This window comes from Protomyctophum parallelum (genome assembly GCF_964188405.1).
Source record: "Protomyctophum parallelum genome assembly, chromosome: 8".
NCBI lineage: Eukaryota > Metazoa > Chordata > Actinopteri > Myctophiformes > Myctophidae > Protomyctophum > Protomyctophum parallelum.
The window spans coordinates 43660900-43682983 of NC_139703.1; the positions used below are offsets into that span (position 1 = coordinate 43660900).

At 43.0% G+C, this 22084-nt stretch overlaps 1 protein-coding gene across 1 annotated transcript in view; it reads left to right on the forward strand.

Annotated features, from left to right (window-relative positions):
• The window catches only part of epha8 (eph receptor A8), a gene marked incomplete at its 3' end in the record, with an annotated part of 104352 nt that overhangs the window by 72622 nt on the left and 9646 nt on the right, over nucleotides 1–22084 (forward strand). Inside the window, exons 7-11 of the mRNA XM_083771588.1 lie at nucleotides 6731–6886; nucleotides 7110–7541; nucleotides 9240–9364; nucleotides 18012–18174; nucleotides 20770–20866. Of these exons, the coding sequence (XP_083627714.1) occupies nucleotides 6731–6886; nucleotides 7110–7541; nucleotides 9240–9364; nucleotides 18012–18174; nucleotides 20770–20866 (973 nt within the window). The remainder of the gene's footprint in view (nucleotides 1–6730; nucleotides 6887–7109; nucleotides 7542–9239; nucleotides 9365–18011; nucleotides 18175–20769; nucleotides 20867–22084) is intronic.

Below are 22084 nucleotides of genomic sequence, written 5' to 3' on the forward strand. Positions count from 1 at the left end.
CATAATTAAAAACCATTTAATGCTCATTAATCGGGATGCATCTGTCTCGTTTGTTTTCTCTCTGTTTTGCTGTTTTTCATGTTGTCATCTGTAATGGTTCCTGTTTGACGTCTGTTAATTAATGTCTATTGATTTGAAATCCGCCATGGTGCCATGATAGATAGCAGTAAGTTACATACCATGGTACCATGATAGATAGCAGTAACATACCATGGTACCATGATAGATAGCAGTAACATACCATGGTACCATGATAGATAGCAGTAACATACCATGGTGCCATGATAGATAGCAGTAACATACCATGGTACCATGATAGATAGCAGTAACATACCATGGTACCATGATAGATAGCAGTAACATACCATGGTACCATGATAGATAGCAGTAACATACCATGGTGCCATGATAGATAGCAGTAACATATCATGGTACCATGATAGATAGCAGTAACATACCATGGTGCCATGATAGATAGCAGTAACATCGGTCGAGATCATACACAAAGCTGGGCATAGGAAGGGCTAGCGCCCCTTAAAAATAATCTGAATCTTCCAATGAGCTACGGCTCAGACTATACTAATGAAGTGGACTATCTCTGTCTCTGTGTTTCTCACACGGAACTCACACTGTGTTTCTTCAATAAGGTCATCTAAGTACAGTATGTGGTTAATGACTCTATAAATGTGCTGTGCGCATATTACCACAGGAAACCAGGGCACCCTGTGGGATAAACTAATGCTTTTCCACTTGGACAGTTTCAAATTTGGCATTTCTCTCCAGGGAATAGTTTTTACTCTCTCAAATAAAGGTGTGCGTCAGTGGCAGGCACCTTGCTGTGGCCCAGCATCAGCCTCTTTACCGGATAAGGACAGGGTGATGTTCTTACTCAACTCTCTCTTCTGAGAAGTGGTTATACTTCCATACTTTCACTATAGGCCCGATGCCCAATTGTCAGAGTACCACAGCTGTATCCGTTATCAATACTGCTGCTGTCATAGCACATGGGGCAGTCTATGACACAAGTATATGACATCAGAGATCTCCACATGGGCATAAAAGAGACATTGATTCTGGATGACCTTTGGTCCAACCAACTTCCCACTCGGCACACACACTCCGTCTGATCCTTGGCGATACACACACCAAGTTTGAAGTGGATCGGTATTGATGGTGCTACTTATGCAGGGGACGGGAAGACATTTCTTTTAGTATAAACATGCAGAAATGTGTTAATTTCACTCTGCTAGAACAGTCCAATTTCAGAAAATTGCATGATTGCATGAAAATTGCATGATTTATATGATATGCGTGAAATAACAATATAATATGAAATAAAGTAATATTGATCACAGTTCATCTCAATAATGATCACAGTGACTCTTGGTCTTAATAGTTTATCTTAAACACCCAGGTTCAAATTAACCTGGGTTCTATCCATCTCTATCCTTCTTTAATTCCCTTGGCGGCGGTGGCTCAGGGGTAGAGTGCCTGGATGGTAACCGTAAGGTTGCCAGTTCGAACCCGGGCTCCCCCAGAGTTACTGTCGAAGTGTCCTTGAGCAAGACACTGAACCCCTAATTGCTCCCGATGTGCTAGTTGGTGCCTTGCATGGTTTCCGCTGCCATCGGTGTATGAATGTGTGTGTGAATGGGTGAATGTAATGCACAATCTCTGTAAAGCGCCTTGGATAAAGGCGCTATATAAATGCACCATTTATCCAGCCTGTCCACCCCCTCGCTCAGAAACATATCTCCATTCCAAATCTCCACCGAATAGAGGTAGGAAAACAGCCCTATAGCTTCATTGTGAGGGGACGACTTTATGTGAACCAGGTAACCTCAGAGAACGTTTCGGTGTGTGGGATAGTGCCCTTTGCCAAAGTCGAAGGTGTAATCATTGCTGACACAGAGAGTGGTGAAGTGAATCCAGCGGTTACTATTTGGACTAGCAAGTAGAGGAGGGGGTATCTTGTTCCTGAGTGTCCCATTTCCACAGCTGATCTCGCCGACACGTTCATCCATCACTCGGACAGCTTTAGTGGCTCGTTAGTGGCTTCATATGCTCCCCAGGGAGCTGGCGAGGGTTCCTTGGCTAACTTTGTCACTCGATTTGTGGGCTAGCGCTCGTTTCCTCGCAAGGTCAGCACTGCGCGGAGTCTGGGAACAATTAGGAACTCTATATGTTGTTAGAAACAGGTGCTGCTTTTCTTGCTTGTTGTTATTGATTGATTGGTTATTTGAAAAGTTTAGCATACATTATACCGGAGCACATACATCATTAAAAGTATCAGGATAACAGAACTTTGCTTATTTTTTGTTATGGTGCTTGACAGGCAAGAACACCAATGGAACATGCTAACAGATGTGCAGCATATGTTAATAACAATACACATGAGAAAAATAACGACATTATCAACTCCTGAAACAGCACATTGTTCTGGCTTTACGGTACTTTGCTTGAGCAATTTTTTACTGTCTCAAGAACCCTCCGGGGAAGGGATTTGATTGTGTTTGTTTCTACACTTTGGGTTTGGGCTATGTTGCAAATGTGTTAGGAAACAAGTGCTTTTTCTTTCGCCAAAATTATAGTATTCATGAAGCAGACAAAGCCCATTGCCAGTACGCTGTCAACATGTGCCGTTAATGAAATACGAGTGATCACCAGCCGAAACCAGGTTCTAAGGTAGATCACCACTCCCTTCAGCTCCACCCCTGCTGCTCCTCCACTCCCTTCAGCTCCACCCCTGCTGCTCCTCCACCTCTCCCTACAGCTCCACCCCTGCTGCTCCTCCACCTCTCCCTACAGCTCCACCCCTGCTGCTCCTCCACTCCCTTCAGCTCCACCCCTGCTGCTCCTCCACTCCCTTCAGCTCCACCCCTGCTGCTCCTCCACTCCCTTCAGCTCCACCCCTGCTGCTCCTCCACTCCCTTCAGCTCCACCCCTGCTGCTCCTCCACTCCCTTCAGCTCCACCCCTGCTCCTCCCTCGGTCTCCTCACGTGTTGGACGATGATGCCTTCACCATTCCCCTTCCTTACTATGTGTTTATTTGCCCACTTATACAGGGAATAAATCAAGGTCAACGACGCACAATGCAGCACACGGCTATTAAGATTCATTGTAATGCAAATTCTCCTGTGGCTGGGTGCACCACTCTGACAGGCTCTGACATGCCAGACAATGCATGAACACACACACACACACACACACACACACACACACACACACACACACACACACACACACACACACACACAACCGTGTGCAGCAACATGCACACTCGGCATTCTCCCTCCCTAAAGGTATGTGGGTGGACTCTACTGGAATAGAGACGTGTCTTGCTCTCTTCCTTCCTTCCCAAACTATATTCCCACTTTTGTTTCCACCAGGCCGAAGGCATGTTTTGCACTCAGTCTATGTGTCCATCCGTCTGTGTACAGCTAATCTCCGGCACCGTTGGCATGGTCGATGACAAACTGTGCACACACACTCCCTGGTGCCACCATTAGGCCACCATTGTTTCTTTATATTACTCGTACACATTTTATCCATACATCACGAAAATCGGTATACACTATCTCTATAGTCATATGATCAACACGGATCTGTCCGATTTCACACATTCCATGCCCATTGGCTAAGATTGCCTTCCAAAGTTTGCAGGATTTGTTTTGAACAAAATGCCTCAAATCATGAACACAGCGTGCGATTTCTGAGAAATTATGCACACACATTCTCACTTAATATTTTTATAATCAGATTCATTGCAGCGCTATAACAGGCTGATTCATGATTTTTCCTATACAGTAACTGCACCGATCTGTGTAGAACTTGTATGCGCACTCCCTAGAGGCCAGACAAAATCTGCCCTGCATTTCTCAAAAGCCTTTTACAGCACCACCAGGAGGCCAACTTGTGCGAAACAAGCCTTTCAGATTGTATCCAAATATCACATAAATTGGTACACATGATCTCCTGGTGGAGACCTGTGCCCCGAGGGGCACTTTTTCTAGTTTTGGCATCATTCAATGCTGCCCAGTTCTTATAAGCTATATCCAACGCATACATTTCCTCTTGGCTCGCTGTGGCTGTAAGAACTGACCTCTGTCTAGTAGGCTCCACTAGAGCACAGGCTCTCAACCTTTTTTTATACCATGAGTCCAGTGCAATTTCAAAGTGGAAATAAAGGATATCGATTCTTAAAATTAAAATAAAAGCGAACAATGCTGGTAATTCCTGCTGATTTGTAGGCCTATCTTCGTATATCACATTAATGCATAATGTTGTAGTACAACTGCAAAAGTCTTGGTCGTGACTCGCCCCGGCGTGAGATAGTTTTCTTAACACAGCTGAGCCTGCTGAGCTGGAGAACGGGGTTCGATTCCACTAAAGCGCTACAACTACAACGTTTCCTTTGCCGTGGCAGTTGCGTCCTAAGCCGCGAAGTAGGCCAAGAAAAATGCAAGCAATTCCCGGTGAAGCCGGTCGATTTGACATGTGGCGTGTGTGTGTGCCGCCAAAACTGTGGGAGGAGCAGCGTGGCAAGGGTTTGGGGTTGCTCTATAATACAAGTACTATAATGTGTTTCTCTTACTAAAGGCAACCACACTAATCAGGTTGCCCAATTAATTAGCTCATTGCAAGTGCTTGTTGTAGCCATGTCTGACTCCTTGCGTGTGCCCATGCTTTCATGTGCATGAGTGTGCATTGGCGTGTGTGTGCGTACAGCTACTAGTGAGTCTGTCAGACTTCAAAGGACCCGCCGCCTCTCCCCTTGATGAACGAGATGTTTATCATGACCTGCTTTTCAACTCACAAAAAACATCAAGGGATGGAGGGATTAGTGGGATGAAAAAGAGAAAGAGAAAACAGTGGGACAAATACTGTGAATAGAAATACTTTCTGCCTCCCGTTTTGGGGGACTTGCGAAAGAGTGGGCTATCACTGCCATTCTGTTAATCTGTGGCAAGCAATACAGATGGTGTGTCCATGTGTCCGTGTGTGTGTGTGTGTGTGTGTGTGTGTGTGTGTGTGTGTGTGTGTGTGTGTGTGTGTGTGTGTGTGTGTGTGTGTGTGTGTGTGTGTGTGTGTGTGTGTGTGTGTGTGTGTGTGTGTGTGTGTCCGTGCATGCGTGCGTGCGTACTCAGGTAGGCCCTACCTATGTCCTGCTTGTATTTGAATGTGCATGTGTGCGTGCATGCGTGCGTGCGTACTCAGGTAGGCCCTATGTCCTGCTTGTATTTGAATGTGCATGTGTGCGTGCGTGCGTATGCAATGTGTGTGTATACGTGAGAGAAAGTATAAGAGTGCATTGGCATTAGAGTGCATGCACATATTAGGCAGTTCATTCAATGGGAAATAACCAAATCAATTCTCTCTCCCCACATTAATTCAAAACGGATTAATGACTTTACATTTCATTTCGCACATAGTGTATCACAATGCAGTACAAATCATAATAGATAACAATTTGTCTTTCATAATTAATTTGTCTTTCATGCAGTATATCTGATACACCCATGAAATAAATAGCCTACCTGGAAAGATACAACTTGTCATTCTTCATTTCAGCTTTGATTATTGTAGGCATTAGAGCCATATGTTTCATTTTTATAAAGGTTAGTTTAAGTTTTATATATGGTTGCACAATTAACATTTGCAATAGTTTTTAGTTTTCATGTTTAATAGTTTTTAGAGACATTTACGTGGAATTGTTATTGTGATAAATATACTTTTGTTTATTTGAAAATAATACTTATGCAAGCCCAGTAAACTCATTTCACACAGTATATCTGGTGGGCCTATACTCAGGCCTATTTCAGTCAAAAAGTGGTTGTCCATTAACTTAAAATTGGGGGTAAGAAAACTTAAATGCCATAATTTAACACACAGGTGCGAGAACTATACTACTTAACACAAGAATTGAGAAGCAAGCATGAACCTGACAGTGTCTGACATTAACAGTTCTGATGTTGGATTTTAACCCTGCCCCATTTACCCGAGAAGTGTCTCTATTAGCCATCTGTAAAGAGAATATATTTATCAGAGCACCCTCCATTATTAATCAGTGCAGTGAGTTGAAAGTGAATATGTAGCAGAGGCGATGAATACGGTTGAAGCACGGTCTAGATTCTGACGGTCCCACAGGGGGTATCAACAGTGCACAGCCTTTCCAGCCTTTTCAGACCCAAATTTGTGCAAAAAGAGAGTAACTTTCATCTCCTCCCTGCTGCCCTCCCCTGGTTTTCACCGTTAGAAGACGGGTGGTATTTTGACATAGATTCGGGGCTTCTGAAACCATTAATGCACGGACTACACATCATGCAGATACTGCATTGTTTTTGTGGGGGATGCGGGGTGTTCTTTTAAGTTTAACAGGTGCTTCTGCTATCACAGTTTGCAAGGCTTGCATTATTTATCCTGGCAGGTGAGGTCAAGTTAAGAGCTTCTCTTCTCTATGGGAGCATGGAGCTCTTTATTATTGGCCTGTTTAATGACACAACACAGTAGAATCGTCAGTTTATCCATTTGTAACCACAAGAGTGTACAACTGTAACCAAATCAATACATCTGTACACTCTTGGAGTTAAATTAACACTCTAGATTTTACTGTGTGTACATTGATGTATTTTTGTCCGCAGTGACTCTCCCTCTCTCCTAAATCTGTCTCAGTCTTCATCCCTCTTCATTTGTCTTTGTCTCTCTGTTTCCTCCTCTCTCTGTCTGCAGCCTGTGAGGTGGGCTTCTATAAGCCGGTGGCGGGGGACGGTCAGTGTGGTAAATGTCCTCAGCACAGCCACTCAGAGACCAGAGCGGCCCTGTCCTGTCCCTGTGACTCCAACTACTACAGAGCACCCACTGACCCTGTTGCTGCCATCTGCACCCGTGAGAGCGCACACACCCACGCACACGCACGCACACACACACACACACACACACACACACACACACACACACACACACACACACACACACACACACGTACGTGCTCGCACACACATTTTGTTCATCTATACAGCATACACATGACACACATGCATTATATAAATACATGCACACAGACGCTTTAAAATAAATGACCATAAACTAAAAGCCCCTCTGTCCTCAGGCCCTCCGTCCGCTCCTGTGAATGTCATCTCCTCTGTCAACGGGACGTCGGTGTACCTGGAGTGGGGTCTCCCGCTGGACACCGGGGGTCGCAGCGACCTGCTGTACAACGTGCTGTGTCAGAAGTGCTCCGGGGAGGGGGGACCTTGTGAAGACTGCATATCCTTCTCCGCGGGAGGGCTGGGCGGGTCCAAGGCCAGCGGAGGGGGCGGCAGCACGGCCGGGGCCGGAGGCGGGACGGTGGAGCGCTCGGGCGCGGCCGCCGTGCGCTTTGTGCCGCGGCAGAGCGGGCTGACCGACCCCTGGGTGACGGTGCTCAACCTGGTGGCGCACGCCAACTACACCTTCCGCATCATGGGCACAAACGCTGTGACCCATCTGAGCAACGAGCCGCCTCCCTATGGCTCAGTCAACATTACTACGAACCAGGCAGGTAGGCATCCGACCAGCGACATGCACCGACGTACAGTACACGCTACACGTTATATATGAAGCCTGTGTCTATAATTCATCACAAATAGTTCTCACGGTACGATTCGAATCACGATTTTTAACAGTTTTATTTCCCAGCCAAATGACCGAAAATGTTTTTTTTTATTATTTCTCTCACACAAATCCAGTATATTCTTCTCTCTTTTTCTCTCTACTGTTTTTACAATACTGTGTTTTCTCTAATTTTTGTAAAATCTCCTACAATATACATTTTAATATGTATATTGTGTTTGTTTATGAGTCTGGTGAGATTTTATCCTGTGCTGGAAACCTTTTACGCGCCTTCTGCTGTTTGCATCACAATACTTTTTTTATTAAGTTGATTTAAATTGTTACCAGTTTGAATTGATTTTGATCGATTTACAATGAATTGTTTATATGCCTAGTTACAAACATACAGCATGCATTATAATTTGCTTTGTATAAATAAACTGTATAATTATAGTGTATAACTATATAATATAATATAATATAATATAATATAAAATGGTTATAATGTGTTACATTATAAGCATTTTATAATGACTTAATGTACATTTTAAATTCATAATACTTTAATTGCTGATCACTCAGAACCTTTTCTTTTGGCCAGGATCATAGTTGTTCTCATAGTTGTATAAGAGATTATAATCATTGTATAATACATTATAATAGCCTATTTCGTTAAGCATTATACGTGTGATAACTTAAATCACTATAAGTAAGTGATCATTGGATGTCAACCTGTATTAGGTCTGCATTCCATGTGACCCAGGATGCCCTGGAACATTGAAGAGAATCTGACTGTAGATTTAGCATATCTCCTCATTTATTAACATCTGGGAGGGAGAATATGTAGGAGGAACATATTGACAGCAAAGCAAACTAAACGGAGAATAATTTATTCATCTATTCTTTCTGCCTGTCTCTGGATTGCACATGGATTTACATACTGTACTGTACTAGTTGGTGGTCTGTAAGCTGGTTAAATTATTTTCCATAGTCTATTCAGAAAGACAGAAAGAATATGTTTTGCCCCAACAGCTATACTTCTATCCACTACATAACATAATTACTGAGACAGGCTGCTCAGTCAGCTATATCCCCAATTTGATGTGGATTCCAAGACTGAATTGGAAGTTACTTGATCCACCTTAATCTCTGATATGAAGAAAACGTGATTTGAGTGTATTAATAATTTAAGATTTCATCTTGTATATTGTCACTGTCGGGCAGAAATCGGTTATCTTTTTCAACTTTCAACTATTTTTTTAATCAGTGCTATTGAACAACCTTTACGTTTGTGTGTGTGTTTTACAAATATTGAACCAATGAAAACCTATATTTAAAAGTGCTTCTGACGAAACCTCCTACAGTACCTCTCTCAAAACACCCAACTCATACATGTAGAGATGGTTTGATTTGATTATTATGACAAGAAATCTCCACATTAATGGTCAAAAACTCCACTTGAGCTGTATTTGGTTAAAGTGATGATAATATAAGGAAACATTCAAGTATCTTTTTTTCTATCATGTTAATATTTTGGACATAGCTGGTTTCTGCCCGACAGCACAGATGTGGTAATTATTAGGGAGCCGGGATTATGGGTTTGTGTTGAACTGACTGACAAGCAATCTGTCCTTGTTTTGCTGTGCAGCCCCGTCTGAGGTAATGGCCATCCGGCAGGAAAATGCCAGCCAAAACAGTGTGTCTCTGCTGTGGCATGAACCTAACCAGCCCAATGGAGTCATCCTGGAGTATGACATCAAGTACTATGAGAAGGTAGTCAACCAGTAGCTGCATGCGTTATACACTGCCTCTGGGAGCCCCAAATACTACATCATTATTTACATTGGGAGATTTAACTTTATTATTTATTTATTATTTTATTATTTATTATTATCATTATACATAATCATACATCATCTCGTGAACAACTGAATTCATGTGTTGTTTAGCCGATTTGCTCGTCTACATATAACGTACATTTTCCCTTCATTGTCAATGACATTTAATGTTTGTGTTGCCACAAATTCACGTCATATTTGGCGGACATATGACCTAATTTCTCCTTTCATTGTCAAAGGCAAATATGAGACGTGTGTGGACAAAAGCTGTATGTAGGAGGGGCTAGCGCCCCTCAAAAATATAAAATAATAATCACACCCGTGTGAAGTGACTAAGTGAGGGGCACTCTTATCATCGTACATCATCATGACCTAACATGTCGATTTGCTCAGTAAATATGACATGAAAATGTTCCATTCATTGACAATGGAAATTGTGTAGGACAAAAATAGACACTAAGCTGACACTTATGTCTCCATTAATTGTCAGTGGGAATTTAAAGTTTGTGTAAGACGAAAATCTACACTAGGCCTACTAGCTGAATATAGGAGGGGCTAGCGAGTAGTAACCTTCAAAAACTAAACACATAGCATATTATATGAAATGATTCCAGCAGCTTATAAAACAAAGCAACAAAAAAAACACATTCCCTACTCACTGTAGCCTACCTGCCTTCAAAGGAGCTAAGCTGAGCCAAGATGTTTTGAATGCAAAGGAGTGCTGGTTGGATAGGCTCCAGATAACTTAATCCAAGAAAAGATTCTCCTAGCAGCTCAGCTAATTGAAAGGAAATGGTTGTCAAGAGAGAGAGAGAGAGAGAGAGAGAGAGAGAGAGAGAGAGAGAGAGAGAGAGAGAGAGAGAGAGAGAGAGAGAGAGAGAATCCAACTCAGTGAAAGTGACAGCAAGTGGTCTGTGGGTGTATGGTGAGGGGCTAATTGCAGCATGTGTGTCTGTACACGTGTGATGATATAGATCAGCTGATAGAGAGGGCAGTGCATGTCGAGAGCATCACAACCAAACACACTGGTTAGTGTTGTGGGGACTACCGAGGGATTAGTGAGGTCTTTTCTTTTGTGCTGCTTTTCTTAATCTGGCTTGGCCCACAGGGCTGCAGCGGAGGCGTCTCTCAAGTGGACATGTCAGCAGTATATGCTTCCTTAATTTCTACAGTATGGCCAGTCAACCACAGCGGTTCAAACTGAGGGAGGTTTCTTGTGAGCAGTATAACCATACATTATAGTACACCCTGAGGGCAAGGTCGCGTGCACGCATCTGCCTGGGTGGCGGCAGACTGCTGGGTGAGCGCTGGCGCTTTGGCATGGGGGTCAGATCAACATATGGAATGAATTCTGTACTGGCCAGTGGAGCGAGTCTTAGTGTCCAGTGTTTGATGAGGTCAGATCAACATAAGGAATGTCAGAACAGGTCAGCTCCATATATGGAGATCTAAGGGTTGCAGCGGGGGTAGTGTCTTGAGTGTACAGGGTTTGATGAGGTCAGATCAACATATGGAATGTCAGAATAGGTCAGCTCCGTATATGGAGATCTAAGGGTGGCAGCGAGGGGAAGTGTCTTGTATACAGGGTTTGATGAGGGCCCAGGCAGGGCCAGGCCTTAAGTTTCGGGCCTGGGCGTGGCTGCACTAATAACTTTGGGGTGAGCCCGTCTGGAGTTTGAATGGACATGTACAGTATGAGTCAAAAGGGAGACATCGAAGAGCAAGGACGGTGGGGAGGGATCAACATATGGAATGTCAGTACAGGTCAGCTCCATATATGGAGATGGAGGCATGATGTCATGAGGTGTGACCATATATGGAGGTGTGATGTCACGAGGCGTGACCATATATATGGAGGTGTGACACATGGAACATGGAAATGCAGGTTTTCATAGTAAATGCAACCTATGGCTATCGCCCGACAATGTTTTTGTTCATGTTTTTGTTCCTCTGCCCACTTTTCAACTATCGCCTCTTCGCCTGCTATCGCCAGTAGTTGCCAGTAGGTCCCATAGACAAATAACACACTTCCGGGAAAATACGCCAGGCTGTCGACCACTGTTAAAACATACCGTTATAAAACACATCCCACCACTAGTCTATGCCCTCTGTACAACGTGTTGCTTGGCGTGTATTCTTGGACTCTTCTTGAGTTGATTTTTCCAGATGGCACAGACATGTTCTCCTACTGCAGCTCAATCTGCTGTCATTTTGCACTCTTGCACTTGTTAATATTGGGTGTTTGTACTGTAGGTGGTGACAGGCAGGGAAACTTATTTTACAGAAACATGTTTTATGCTTTAGGTCAGTGTGGACGAGAGACAGGAAACGAAGGGCATGCAGGACAATACAGGGGTCAGATTCAAACTCGGGTCCTTGGCTCATAATGAGCATAATGGTCTGTGCACTAAATGGCTGAGCTACCATGCACCCCGGAGACTTTTATTTTTGGCTGGACTGCAACATTGGGGCCAGTCCTGTAAACGCGAATGTCACTGCAGTTATTAAGTGATGAAGTTAATACTTTTGGTAGCAGATTGCGGAGCAATTGTCCCTCCAGGCTGTCGCGTGTAGGAGAACACAAGGATTGACCCCTTGTTTGAAAATACCACAATTTAATAGAAATAACAAATTAATAAATACCTTAATTCCCTTCTGTACACCTGTAAACCTGTGATGTAACAAAGCTGATTCTGATTGGAAAATGGAGCTCAAGATAGCACATAATATATCTGATTTGTTATTGTCACAGTTCAATTGATTGAGATTTAATCACAGTCTATTCATTTGACTTTATTTTATTTTTACCAGCTGCTTTAGCTGCTGGTTAAACACACTAACACAGCTCATGAAATGTAGACGACATAGTCACGATCCGAGTGGAATAGTAAGAGAGTGGCGACACTATAATAATAATAATAATAATTTATCTCAGCTTAAAGCTCATATAGGCAATTCACAGCTTTGTTTAATTACTTGCGCAAGCAGAGCGCACAAGAAAGGTTGTTAATCTGGCGCTTTGATGCGCATGCCGTGGTACATAATATACTGATTTCGAGAGTGACGTAATGAAGATATGTATCAATGCCGGGGTATAACTGGCTCTCGATGGTGATGTAAAATGTTTCAGTGTTCGGGTGGATTAACGGTATAGAGAGGCTGAGATTTGAAAGTTCGTAGCGGTCGTTACAGTTCTAGTTGTTGTAATGTTTTTTCTTTCTTTTTTTACTTTTTCTCTGCATCACAGTCACACGAAGCTTGTAACTCTATTCAACTAAACGTCACTCCTCAACTAAGCTGTACTTTCATCAGGCCTTACTGGGTCAGTTGTGTTCTACAGTAAGTTTGTAAACAGAAGTTTAGACCTTGCAGAGGGGACTCCATACATCAACACATCTGTCTGCTGAAATAAATGAGAGGCCAGTTACACAAGACAACTGCTGCAAATCAGGAGGGCAACAGAAACAAGGCCAAACAAAGATCAATGACAAGTCACAATTAATACTATTCACTGTTGCAGAGAGAGAGAAAGAAAGAAAGAGAGAAAAGGTCTAGACATTCTATGCCACCATGCCAGTCATGAACCAACCAATACAGAGTCCCTGTCACAACAACTCACAACAAACCTCAGCAACGACAACACAACAAAGTCAAAGTCAAAGTCAAAGTCGTACGATTTGTCACACACGTTACCGCAGTGAAATTTGTTCTCCGCATTTGACCCATCTCTTGGAGCGGAGAGCCGCAGCCAAGGAGCGGTGAGCTGCAGCCGTGCCGAGCTCGGGAATCATTTGATTAGTAGACACAACACAACACAACACACATAACCTGTCCTACTGTTTATCAGTCTTCAATTGAAAATTAACATTTGGAATTGATGGCTGTTATGTCCAAGCCCAAAACCTCTAGCTCGAACCAAAAGGAAATAGCAAATTCACTCATTGGATTATTGAAGTGATCAAGAGCCACATACAGTACACAACTACACATGTAGCTTACTGTTCCCTATTCCAACTTGCATACCTTCAACGGAAGATACAACACAACATACAAACTGTAGATTCACATCAACATTAAATTCCAGAGCCAGAAACAGTTACTGAACATGTTTCATTGCCACCCAGTCTTGGGTCCCAAAATCCACAGCAATAGTACACCAGCTTGAATCACATTAGTATACACACAGCTTTACAAGCAGCAGCAGCAAACAAGAAAAGAAGTCCCTACCTTGAGCCGTCTTCTACTTCTACTTGGACTTAGGGGCGACTGTGGCTCAAGAGGTAGAGCAGGTCGTCCAATGATCCATGGGTCGGCGGTTCGAATCCCGGCTCCTCCTGTCTATATGTCGAAGTGTCCTATGGGCAAGACACTGAACCCCAAATTGCTCCCGATGTGCTGGTTGGTACCTTGCATGGCTTCCGCTGCAATCGGTGTATGGATGTATGAATGTGTGTGTGAATGGGTGAATGTAATGCACAATCTATGTAAAGCGCCTTGGATAAAGGCACTATATAAATGCAGCATTTACCATTTACTTCCTCAGTTGTGATGCCAGGGTCAAACTTTGGAACCCATGGATAGAGAGATAGAGCCTCCAGCTCTCTCTCTAGTGAATGATGAGCCCTCCAGCGGCGTCCCCAGTCTTCTCCATCCTACATACATCTGGCTAGCTGGCCAGTACTTTCCTCCCAGTATCAATGGCACCGACCAGCCTCGTACTCCTGGCTGCCATCTTCTCACTCAGCCTTGGATGTTTAGTACTGCACATGGCATTCTTGTGTAGTGCAGTGGTCAGGGCTTTAGGGCAGGCTCTGGGGTCCAGCATTCACAGCATGTCACAGGAGAACGGACTCAGGGCTGAGAAGAAGCTGATCTTGGGGATATGGGGTCATCACTCTGGCTTGTGTACTGTACCTGTGGAGCAGGTTGAGAGAGACACCATAATGAGTATAAGTTAATTTAAGATGACCAAGAGCGACATAAAGTACCCTGTCACAACTCACTAGCAACAGCAGACAGTGACTGAAACTTGTTCCTGTTCGGGATGACTCAGCACTGCTGGTCTCAGGAAGGAACAGGCCCTCAGCTTTGAACTCGGTAGAATCTGCACCTGGCTCGCTGATAAACTATCTTTACACCTGGGAAAAACTGAATCCATTCTCTTTGGATCAAATAGTAATCGCAGCAAGGCCGGCGGGTTAAAGTGGGTGACAATATTATCACGCGAAAAGATGAAATCCATGATTCCATCCTGGAGGCAAATCTTTCCGGTGATAAAATGGCCACCAATGTAATCAAAAAGGTCAACCAGAGGAAAAGATTCCTGACTGTACAAGATCTCTTCACTGGTCAACAAAAACCCCTTGAGCACCCCAACAGGAGCCATCATACAAGGTTTCTTCGACTATGCATGCACCTCTTGGTACCACAGCACCTCAAAGGCCCTTAAAACTAGGCTCCAGACTTCCCAAAACAAACAGGCTATTACTTGGCCTCACTAACAGAACACACCACACCACAACACACCACCCCTGCCCATTTTGAGGCTGGAATGGCTTAGGGTTGACGACAGAGTACAGCATTTTGTAATGGTCCTGGTCCACAAGATTTGTTACACCACCAAAGATTCCCATGTACCTGTCTAAATTCCTTAATGTCAACAAAGTCCACACTAACAACACCAGAGAGTTCAACAAACCACGTGCAACCCAGATTCGGCTCAAACAAAGGATTAAATACATTTTGATCCACTAAAATGTGGAACGCCCTACCAACAGCCATTAAGAAATGTGAATCCCTTGACTCTTGCAAAACCGCTCTGAAAGCTATGGACGTCACACCTAAGTCACACCTCCCGCCACACACCCCCTTGTTCCCATATTGTACATGTTTTCCCCTTTTTTATTTCTATATATAATTTCCTGTGTATAAGTGTATAAAAGTGTATAAATTTTTCTGATGAATTGAAAATGGAGAACCCTGATGTAAACAAGTGTAGTGCTTTTCGGTTTCGTCCTCAAAGTAGCAGTTTTTGTATTGACCTGTGCGTTTGTTTGAAATGTACCTATTCTACATACTGTGAAATAAAACTTCACAATCAATCAATCAATCAATCACACAAACATCATGCACACACAGCCTGTATATGGACAGTATACTGCATCCTTCCGGTTACAATATATACGGCCTATAGTAGTATACAGTAGGCCTATATAGCCTATTATAACAATACGCTAGGGCTGCACAATATATCGTTATCGTATCGGTATCGAGGTATGAACATGCACAATATCAGTATCGCAAAAAGGCAACGGTATCGCGATATAGATATATCGTCGACATATCGATATATCGTCCACTTCTAAAGCCAGCCCTCTGTTTTAGCCTGTGCCCCTCGGAAAATAAACCATCACTCCGTTTGTCCCTCTGTCCTGTTGTAGCCTGGCTCCAGCCCTGAATCGCTAGCCACGCCCATTAAGAAAATATGTTGCTGCACGATATATCGTATCGTATCGATATCGAGATATCTGCTATATATATCGTGATATATATTATATCGTATCGTATCGATATCGAGATATCTGCCATATATATCGTGATATGAATTTTTGTCCATATCGTGCAGCCCTACAATACGCAATGTTAGTTTTATATTGGATAAATAATACATTTTAAGAAGGAAGCTGTGGGGACTTTGGCCATGCCTGGAGTCTGGACTAGGGTATGCCTTGAAATAAATTGAGATAGAAATCTAGATGTGCAATTAAGGTTGTAATTGGTTCAATACCACTTCCAATTAAATCATCATTGGTAAACAGTTAAGAATGAAGTTTCAAACTCAATACAAAGATTTTGTGCTGTACACCCCAAACAAAACATTACTGTACACCCCTAGCAAAACATTGTCTCAGTGTCTGTATAATTACAAATGTATAGGACCCATGCAGATACAGCACTTCAAGCACCTGTTTGCTCATCTCTCTCTCTCTCTCTCTCTCTCTCTCGCACGCACGCACACACACACACACACACACACACACACACACACACACACACACACACACACACACACACACACACGCGCGCGCGCACGCACGCGAATGCTTAGCATAGTTAGCTATGCAGAATCAAAACAAATCGACCAAGCCAATTAAGCAGTTTGTTATGGAGATGAATGAACTTCTTTCAAACAATAACTGTCACACAATTGTGACTGAGCAGCTTTCACTACTCACCACTCAACTTCCATGATGTGTAAAGTTATACTAGAAGTTGTTGTTTTTTCACTCTTCTACCAAATATAATAATTAAGGAGCTCGTCGTGTGTTTGCAGCAGATGACGTGTGTTGAGGCTGGAGGGGGAGGGGGCGTGGCTATCCGGAGCGCGCTTGAAGCCTGCTCAGGGGAGTGTCTACTTTCTAGGCTAGCTAGGGTAGTGCAGACAGGCTAGCTACTAGCTAGGGTAGTGCAGACAGGCTAGTGACTAGACTTTCTAAGGCTCTAAGCTAGCTAGGGCAGTGCAGACGGTTTTCAAGTTCCAACCCTTTTCATGTCAAGGAGGACATGTGCAGGTAAGCCACGGCGGGCCACCATTTGATGACATTGCTGTAGCATCTCAGACCCTAAACTTGTCCTATATTTTGTTGTCTTGAATAAGATGTTGTCCACAATTCCATATTATGCTTTATTGAATGGGGTAGTCTGAGAGATAACAGGCAATTAACGTTGATCAAAATTATTCTACATTCTCTATTTGTGTCTTGAAAATCTTGAAAATTAAGCAAATGTTTAACAATAATGTATCTCTTGAGAGTGAACCAAATGGACCCATATGCTCGATCTTCGATCTAGGCTCAATTTGGTTACCAACTCTCCATCATTTTACATTTAACATCTATCTATCTATCTGTCTGTCTGTCTGTCTGTCTGTCTGTGTGTGTGTGTGTGTGTGTGTGTGTGTGTGTGTGTGTGTGTGTGTGTGTGTGTGTGACTGACTGTTGGACCAGCGGTTATACAGAACCATAATTCCCCAAATACACATGAATCATGTGTTAATTAATATTAATTTTGAATCATGAGACATGGTTCTGTTTGTACTCGCCTGGGCCGTTTGACAGAAAAGCCAGGTGGTATAAAACTGTCGACTCCAGAATTGGATGAAAAACTAAAAAAGTAGCCAACATTGTACTGCCTTAAGTATGGCGTTGATGGACACTATTGTCTATTGTCTACTATTATTAGTAGACATTGGACAGCTGGGAAAGTGGGAATAGATAATTAATCAACTTAATTGTCATGGGAGCATATCATCTCTGTTTCTCTGTCTCAAAGGAGAACGATAAAAAATAATAGTTAAAACAAGTAGCGAACAATAAATCCCGTCAGGGCCACCAGGGGGACTTGCTACCCTTAAGGAGTGGCAGGGCATGGGGTATTCATTGCAAATTGGATATAGGCCTATTTATATATTTAGTATATCCTATCATTTGTTAAGCTTCATTTATGTTCATATAATGGTCTTGCCCCTTTTAGATGACCGGCAATGTTAATGACAATAGCATGGATGTTGTTTGTGATTCCAGGATAACGAGGAGCAGAGTTATTCCACTCTCAAGTCAAAGGGGACCAGTGCTCGGGTCTCAGGCCTGAAACCAGGCACCAGATACATCTTCCAGGTCCGAGCTAGAACCTCAGCAGGCTGCGGACGCTTCAGCCAGAATGTGGAGATCCAGACCGGAAAAGCAGGTGTGTGTGTGTGTGTGTGTGTGTGTGTGTGTGTGTGTGTGTGTGTGTGTGCGTGTGCGTGTGCGTGTGCGTGTGCGTGTGCGTGCGTGCGTGTGTGTGAAATTCCTATTTATCACTTCTGCTTTGGCAATGTAAACGTATGTTTTCTCATGCCAATAAAGCTCCTTTGAATTGAATTGAATTGAGAGAGAGAGAGAGAGAGAGAGAGAGAGAGAGATAAAGAGAACCAAACCCAGACCACACAAGCCCTTGAGCCACATATTGCTCTTTAAGACAGTGGAAAAAGTCCAATAACAAAGCTGTTTGTTCTGCTAAAAGGCTTTGCACTGAGAATCCCTCCACAACAGCTTAGCATGGTGCTGGGCTGAAAGGGCTGGCAGTGGCAGCATATGTCACTGAAGGCCAAATAAGGCAGCTTCAGACCATCCTTATGTTCTATCGATCTGGGCTTCGTTACAGGGTCACCGCCGGGAGCAAAACTGCTACTGATCCACTGTCTCAGTATAACACTGTGGGCAAAGCTGTGGCAATAACTATTGATGTTTGTGGATCATACAAGGACAATACGCTTTGTTTAGACGCATATTCCATGCCTGAGGAGTGCATTTGGAGTGCAAAACTCCTTTCCAGGTTTCCTGATTTGTGTCTCAACTGAGTTTCATTGACTCATGGTCTGCCTCTTCTGGTGCTCACTGGACTGTAAACTCTCTTCCGCCAGCCTGTTTCTGGAAAATATCTCACTGTCAGACACATAAAACAGTAGGATTCATTGCATCACAGCCAGCATACTGAGCAATCAATAAGTCCAGGAATATGTCCAACTCCAAACTAGCCTTAGTACTTTGTGGCATTGTTCTGTTGTTCTACAGCAAACTTTATGGTGCAGTGTCCCAAAGTTCAACATCAAGACTACACTACTGACCATAATCACACAGCAGCGATTCTTACATCATCCTGAGGCCATGTGCCATGATGCGGTTTGATCAAGTGACTGGCCTGTTTTCTTTCTAATTTATGATATATGAATAGAAACAATACTCCTCACAGCAATTTTATTTAACGAGCACATTCATAATTTCTTAAGCATGTTAAACCTCAGAGGAGCTATTATATTTGCAACCACATCTAATGTTTGTTGCAAGGAAGCTCATAATAACCCTATTGTCTCAATAGCAATCGGTGGTAGCCCAATACTCTCAGGATATGTTCAAAGTGACATAGTCATCGAAAATTTAAACAGTTAAATATTGTGTTTTTTACCTTTTTATTTTGCGTCCCATGCATCTTTTTGGTTAGGATAATATATGTTGGGCCTAGTGGCTATAGCCCTATGACAGTCACTATTAAACTAAGAAAGGAACATAATTTGATCCGTCAGCTGTGTTTAGTTTAGTTTAGTTGCACAATCAAATTACTGCAACTCAAGTATTACAAAATGACACAAGAGAAAAATGACCACCATCATGTGAATATTATGGTCTGTGATGAAAGCATACAAAAAAAAAAATCTCCGGCATTGAACTACCAGCAAACACATTGATTTAAAGAGCCCCAAGAGGACAGGGAGAGTAAATCAGTGAGAGCGTTAAGGGATGACACTAGGAGCTGGTCCCAGATTGCTCAGCACGGTGCAGGGGGTGTCACTGAGGCCAGATGGCTTAAGATAATCCCTCTGTTCTATTGATCTGAGTTTTCTGACAGGGTCACTCCTGGAAGCAAAACTGCTTCTGATTCCACTTTTCAAACAGCACTGGGGTTGTTGTAAAATTAGGCTTCACCAAAATTAGGCTTCACCAAACAAATAGTTTGGTTTGTATTATAGACAGTGGACCTTATAGACTGCGCTTCAATGCACAGTATCTTATTGAACGGTAGCGAAAAACTAAAAGACTCTGGTAACCTGGAATGTACAATCATGTCAAGACTGTGGTGTACTCGTTTGTCTTGTTGTTTTTGTGTTTTTTTGTCTTATCTGTGTAATGTAATGTCCGTATTGTGGTATTTGTTTTTTGTTAAAGTTAAAAATAATGGGTGGTTCTATATGCATTAAGTTGCGATCGAGCAGCTGTGAAATTTCAGAGCCTCAATAAAAATACATTGAAGGAAAAAATAATAATACCTGAGCTGAAATCTATATTGAATTCCACCCGTAGTCTCATACTGTAGATTGTGGGTGTGTGTGTGTGTGTGTGTGTGTGTGTGTGTGTGTGTGTGTGTGTGTGTGTGTGTGTGTGTGTGCGTGTGTGCGTGCGTGCGTGCGTGCGTGCGTGCGTGCGTGTGCCTGTGTGCATCCGTGCCTGCGTGCGTGTGCGCCCGCTGCCTACATGTTGGGAGGACAGTTTGTGTGGACATGCATGTTTGTGTGTCCAAGAGCCAATTCTGCATCTGTTTGCAGCCTGAAAGGCTTTCATCACAATGAAAGAGCATAGAATATGTTGTTGTTCAACAGCTGTTCTTTGTGTGTGTGTGTGTGTGTGTGTGTGTGTGTGTGTGTGTGTGTGTGTGTGTGTGTGTGTGTGTGTGTGTGTGTGTGTGTGTGTGTGTGTGTGTGTGTGTGTGTGTGTGTGGTGTGTGTATGTGCGTGCGTGCCCACAGCTCCTCTGCGCTACAACACCATGTCCATCATATGGATCTGTATGGCTTTGGTGTCAGGCCTGGTTGCGTTCCTCGCCATCATCATCTGCAGGAAACGGCAAGGCTACACTTTACCACACTACCCCTCGCTGCTGTGTGTGGAACACTTTCTTACACTATATATATACTATATGATACTATACTATACTATACTATACTATACTATACTATACTATACTATACTATACTATACTATACTATACTATACTATACTATACTATACTATACTATACTTGAACCTCTGTGTGTTGTGCTTGTGATAACCCCTTATTACATATGTTATACCATATGTCCTCTCCTGCTGCTGCCTGCTAGGATTTTACAGCTATCTACTCTAGCCTAGTATGTTGTAAGATCCTCAGTGTTAGTTTAACACTGAGAGTGTGCATATAATACATATATAACGTTGAGGGTTTTACTGTGTATAGTACAGATATGAAAGGAGCGAGTAAAGTAGAAGCATACTGTCTATTTGTAATTAGAATAAGACAGACAGTATGTGGAATATGATCCTCCGTATGTGCCCTTAGTGCTTTAGCAATCAAAGAGAATCCTGTTTTTCTGTCATGTGGTGCACAAAGCTAAGCTATACTGGCTAGTTTTAGTCACCAATACCAGTATGACGTGTATCCATTATACAGGAAAATAGCTCGGCATATAATCTGCATGATTTTGTGTCATTAAGGAAGATAAGTATAGCAGAGGCCTTCAAGTTAATGTCATAGTGACAGCACAAACTCTGCTCCCCTCGTCGTCGTCCCCACCCCCACCCCTTTCTTCTCTGTCGTATCATCCCGCAGTTTCCACCTTGCGCAGTGGATTTAATTATGTTGATTCATGTCCGTTAGCTTGCAAACGTTCCCACTTATACAGTCAGTCTCCCGTCCCCCTTCTCCCGACTGGCCCTTTTTGATTTCTACTAACTTACATCTCTGTAGCGTAACAAATAATGAGTTTTATTGCACTTAATGAATTCATGCCGAAGTTCATTTCAGCTCTGTCTGAGAGCTAAATGATAAACAGTGAGGCATGTCTCCCAGCTGCATGATGCTATGCTAGCTCATGGATTAAAGGTATCATCCTGTCACCAAAGTCAATGAGCTCAGACTCTTCTCCAGATCAACTTGCACCGTAAATCGTGGCAAATAAATCCATGAAAAAACTGCACTTAACCCTAGAACACTGTTTAAACCCAACTTTTGTCACACCATCGCTAAACCCAGGTATATTTTACCCGATGTAATATATTCCATAAAAAAGTACAGCAATACAAGGC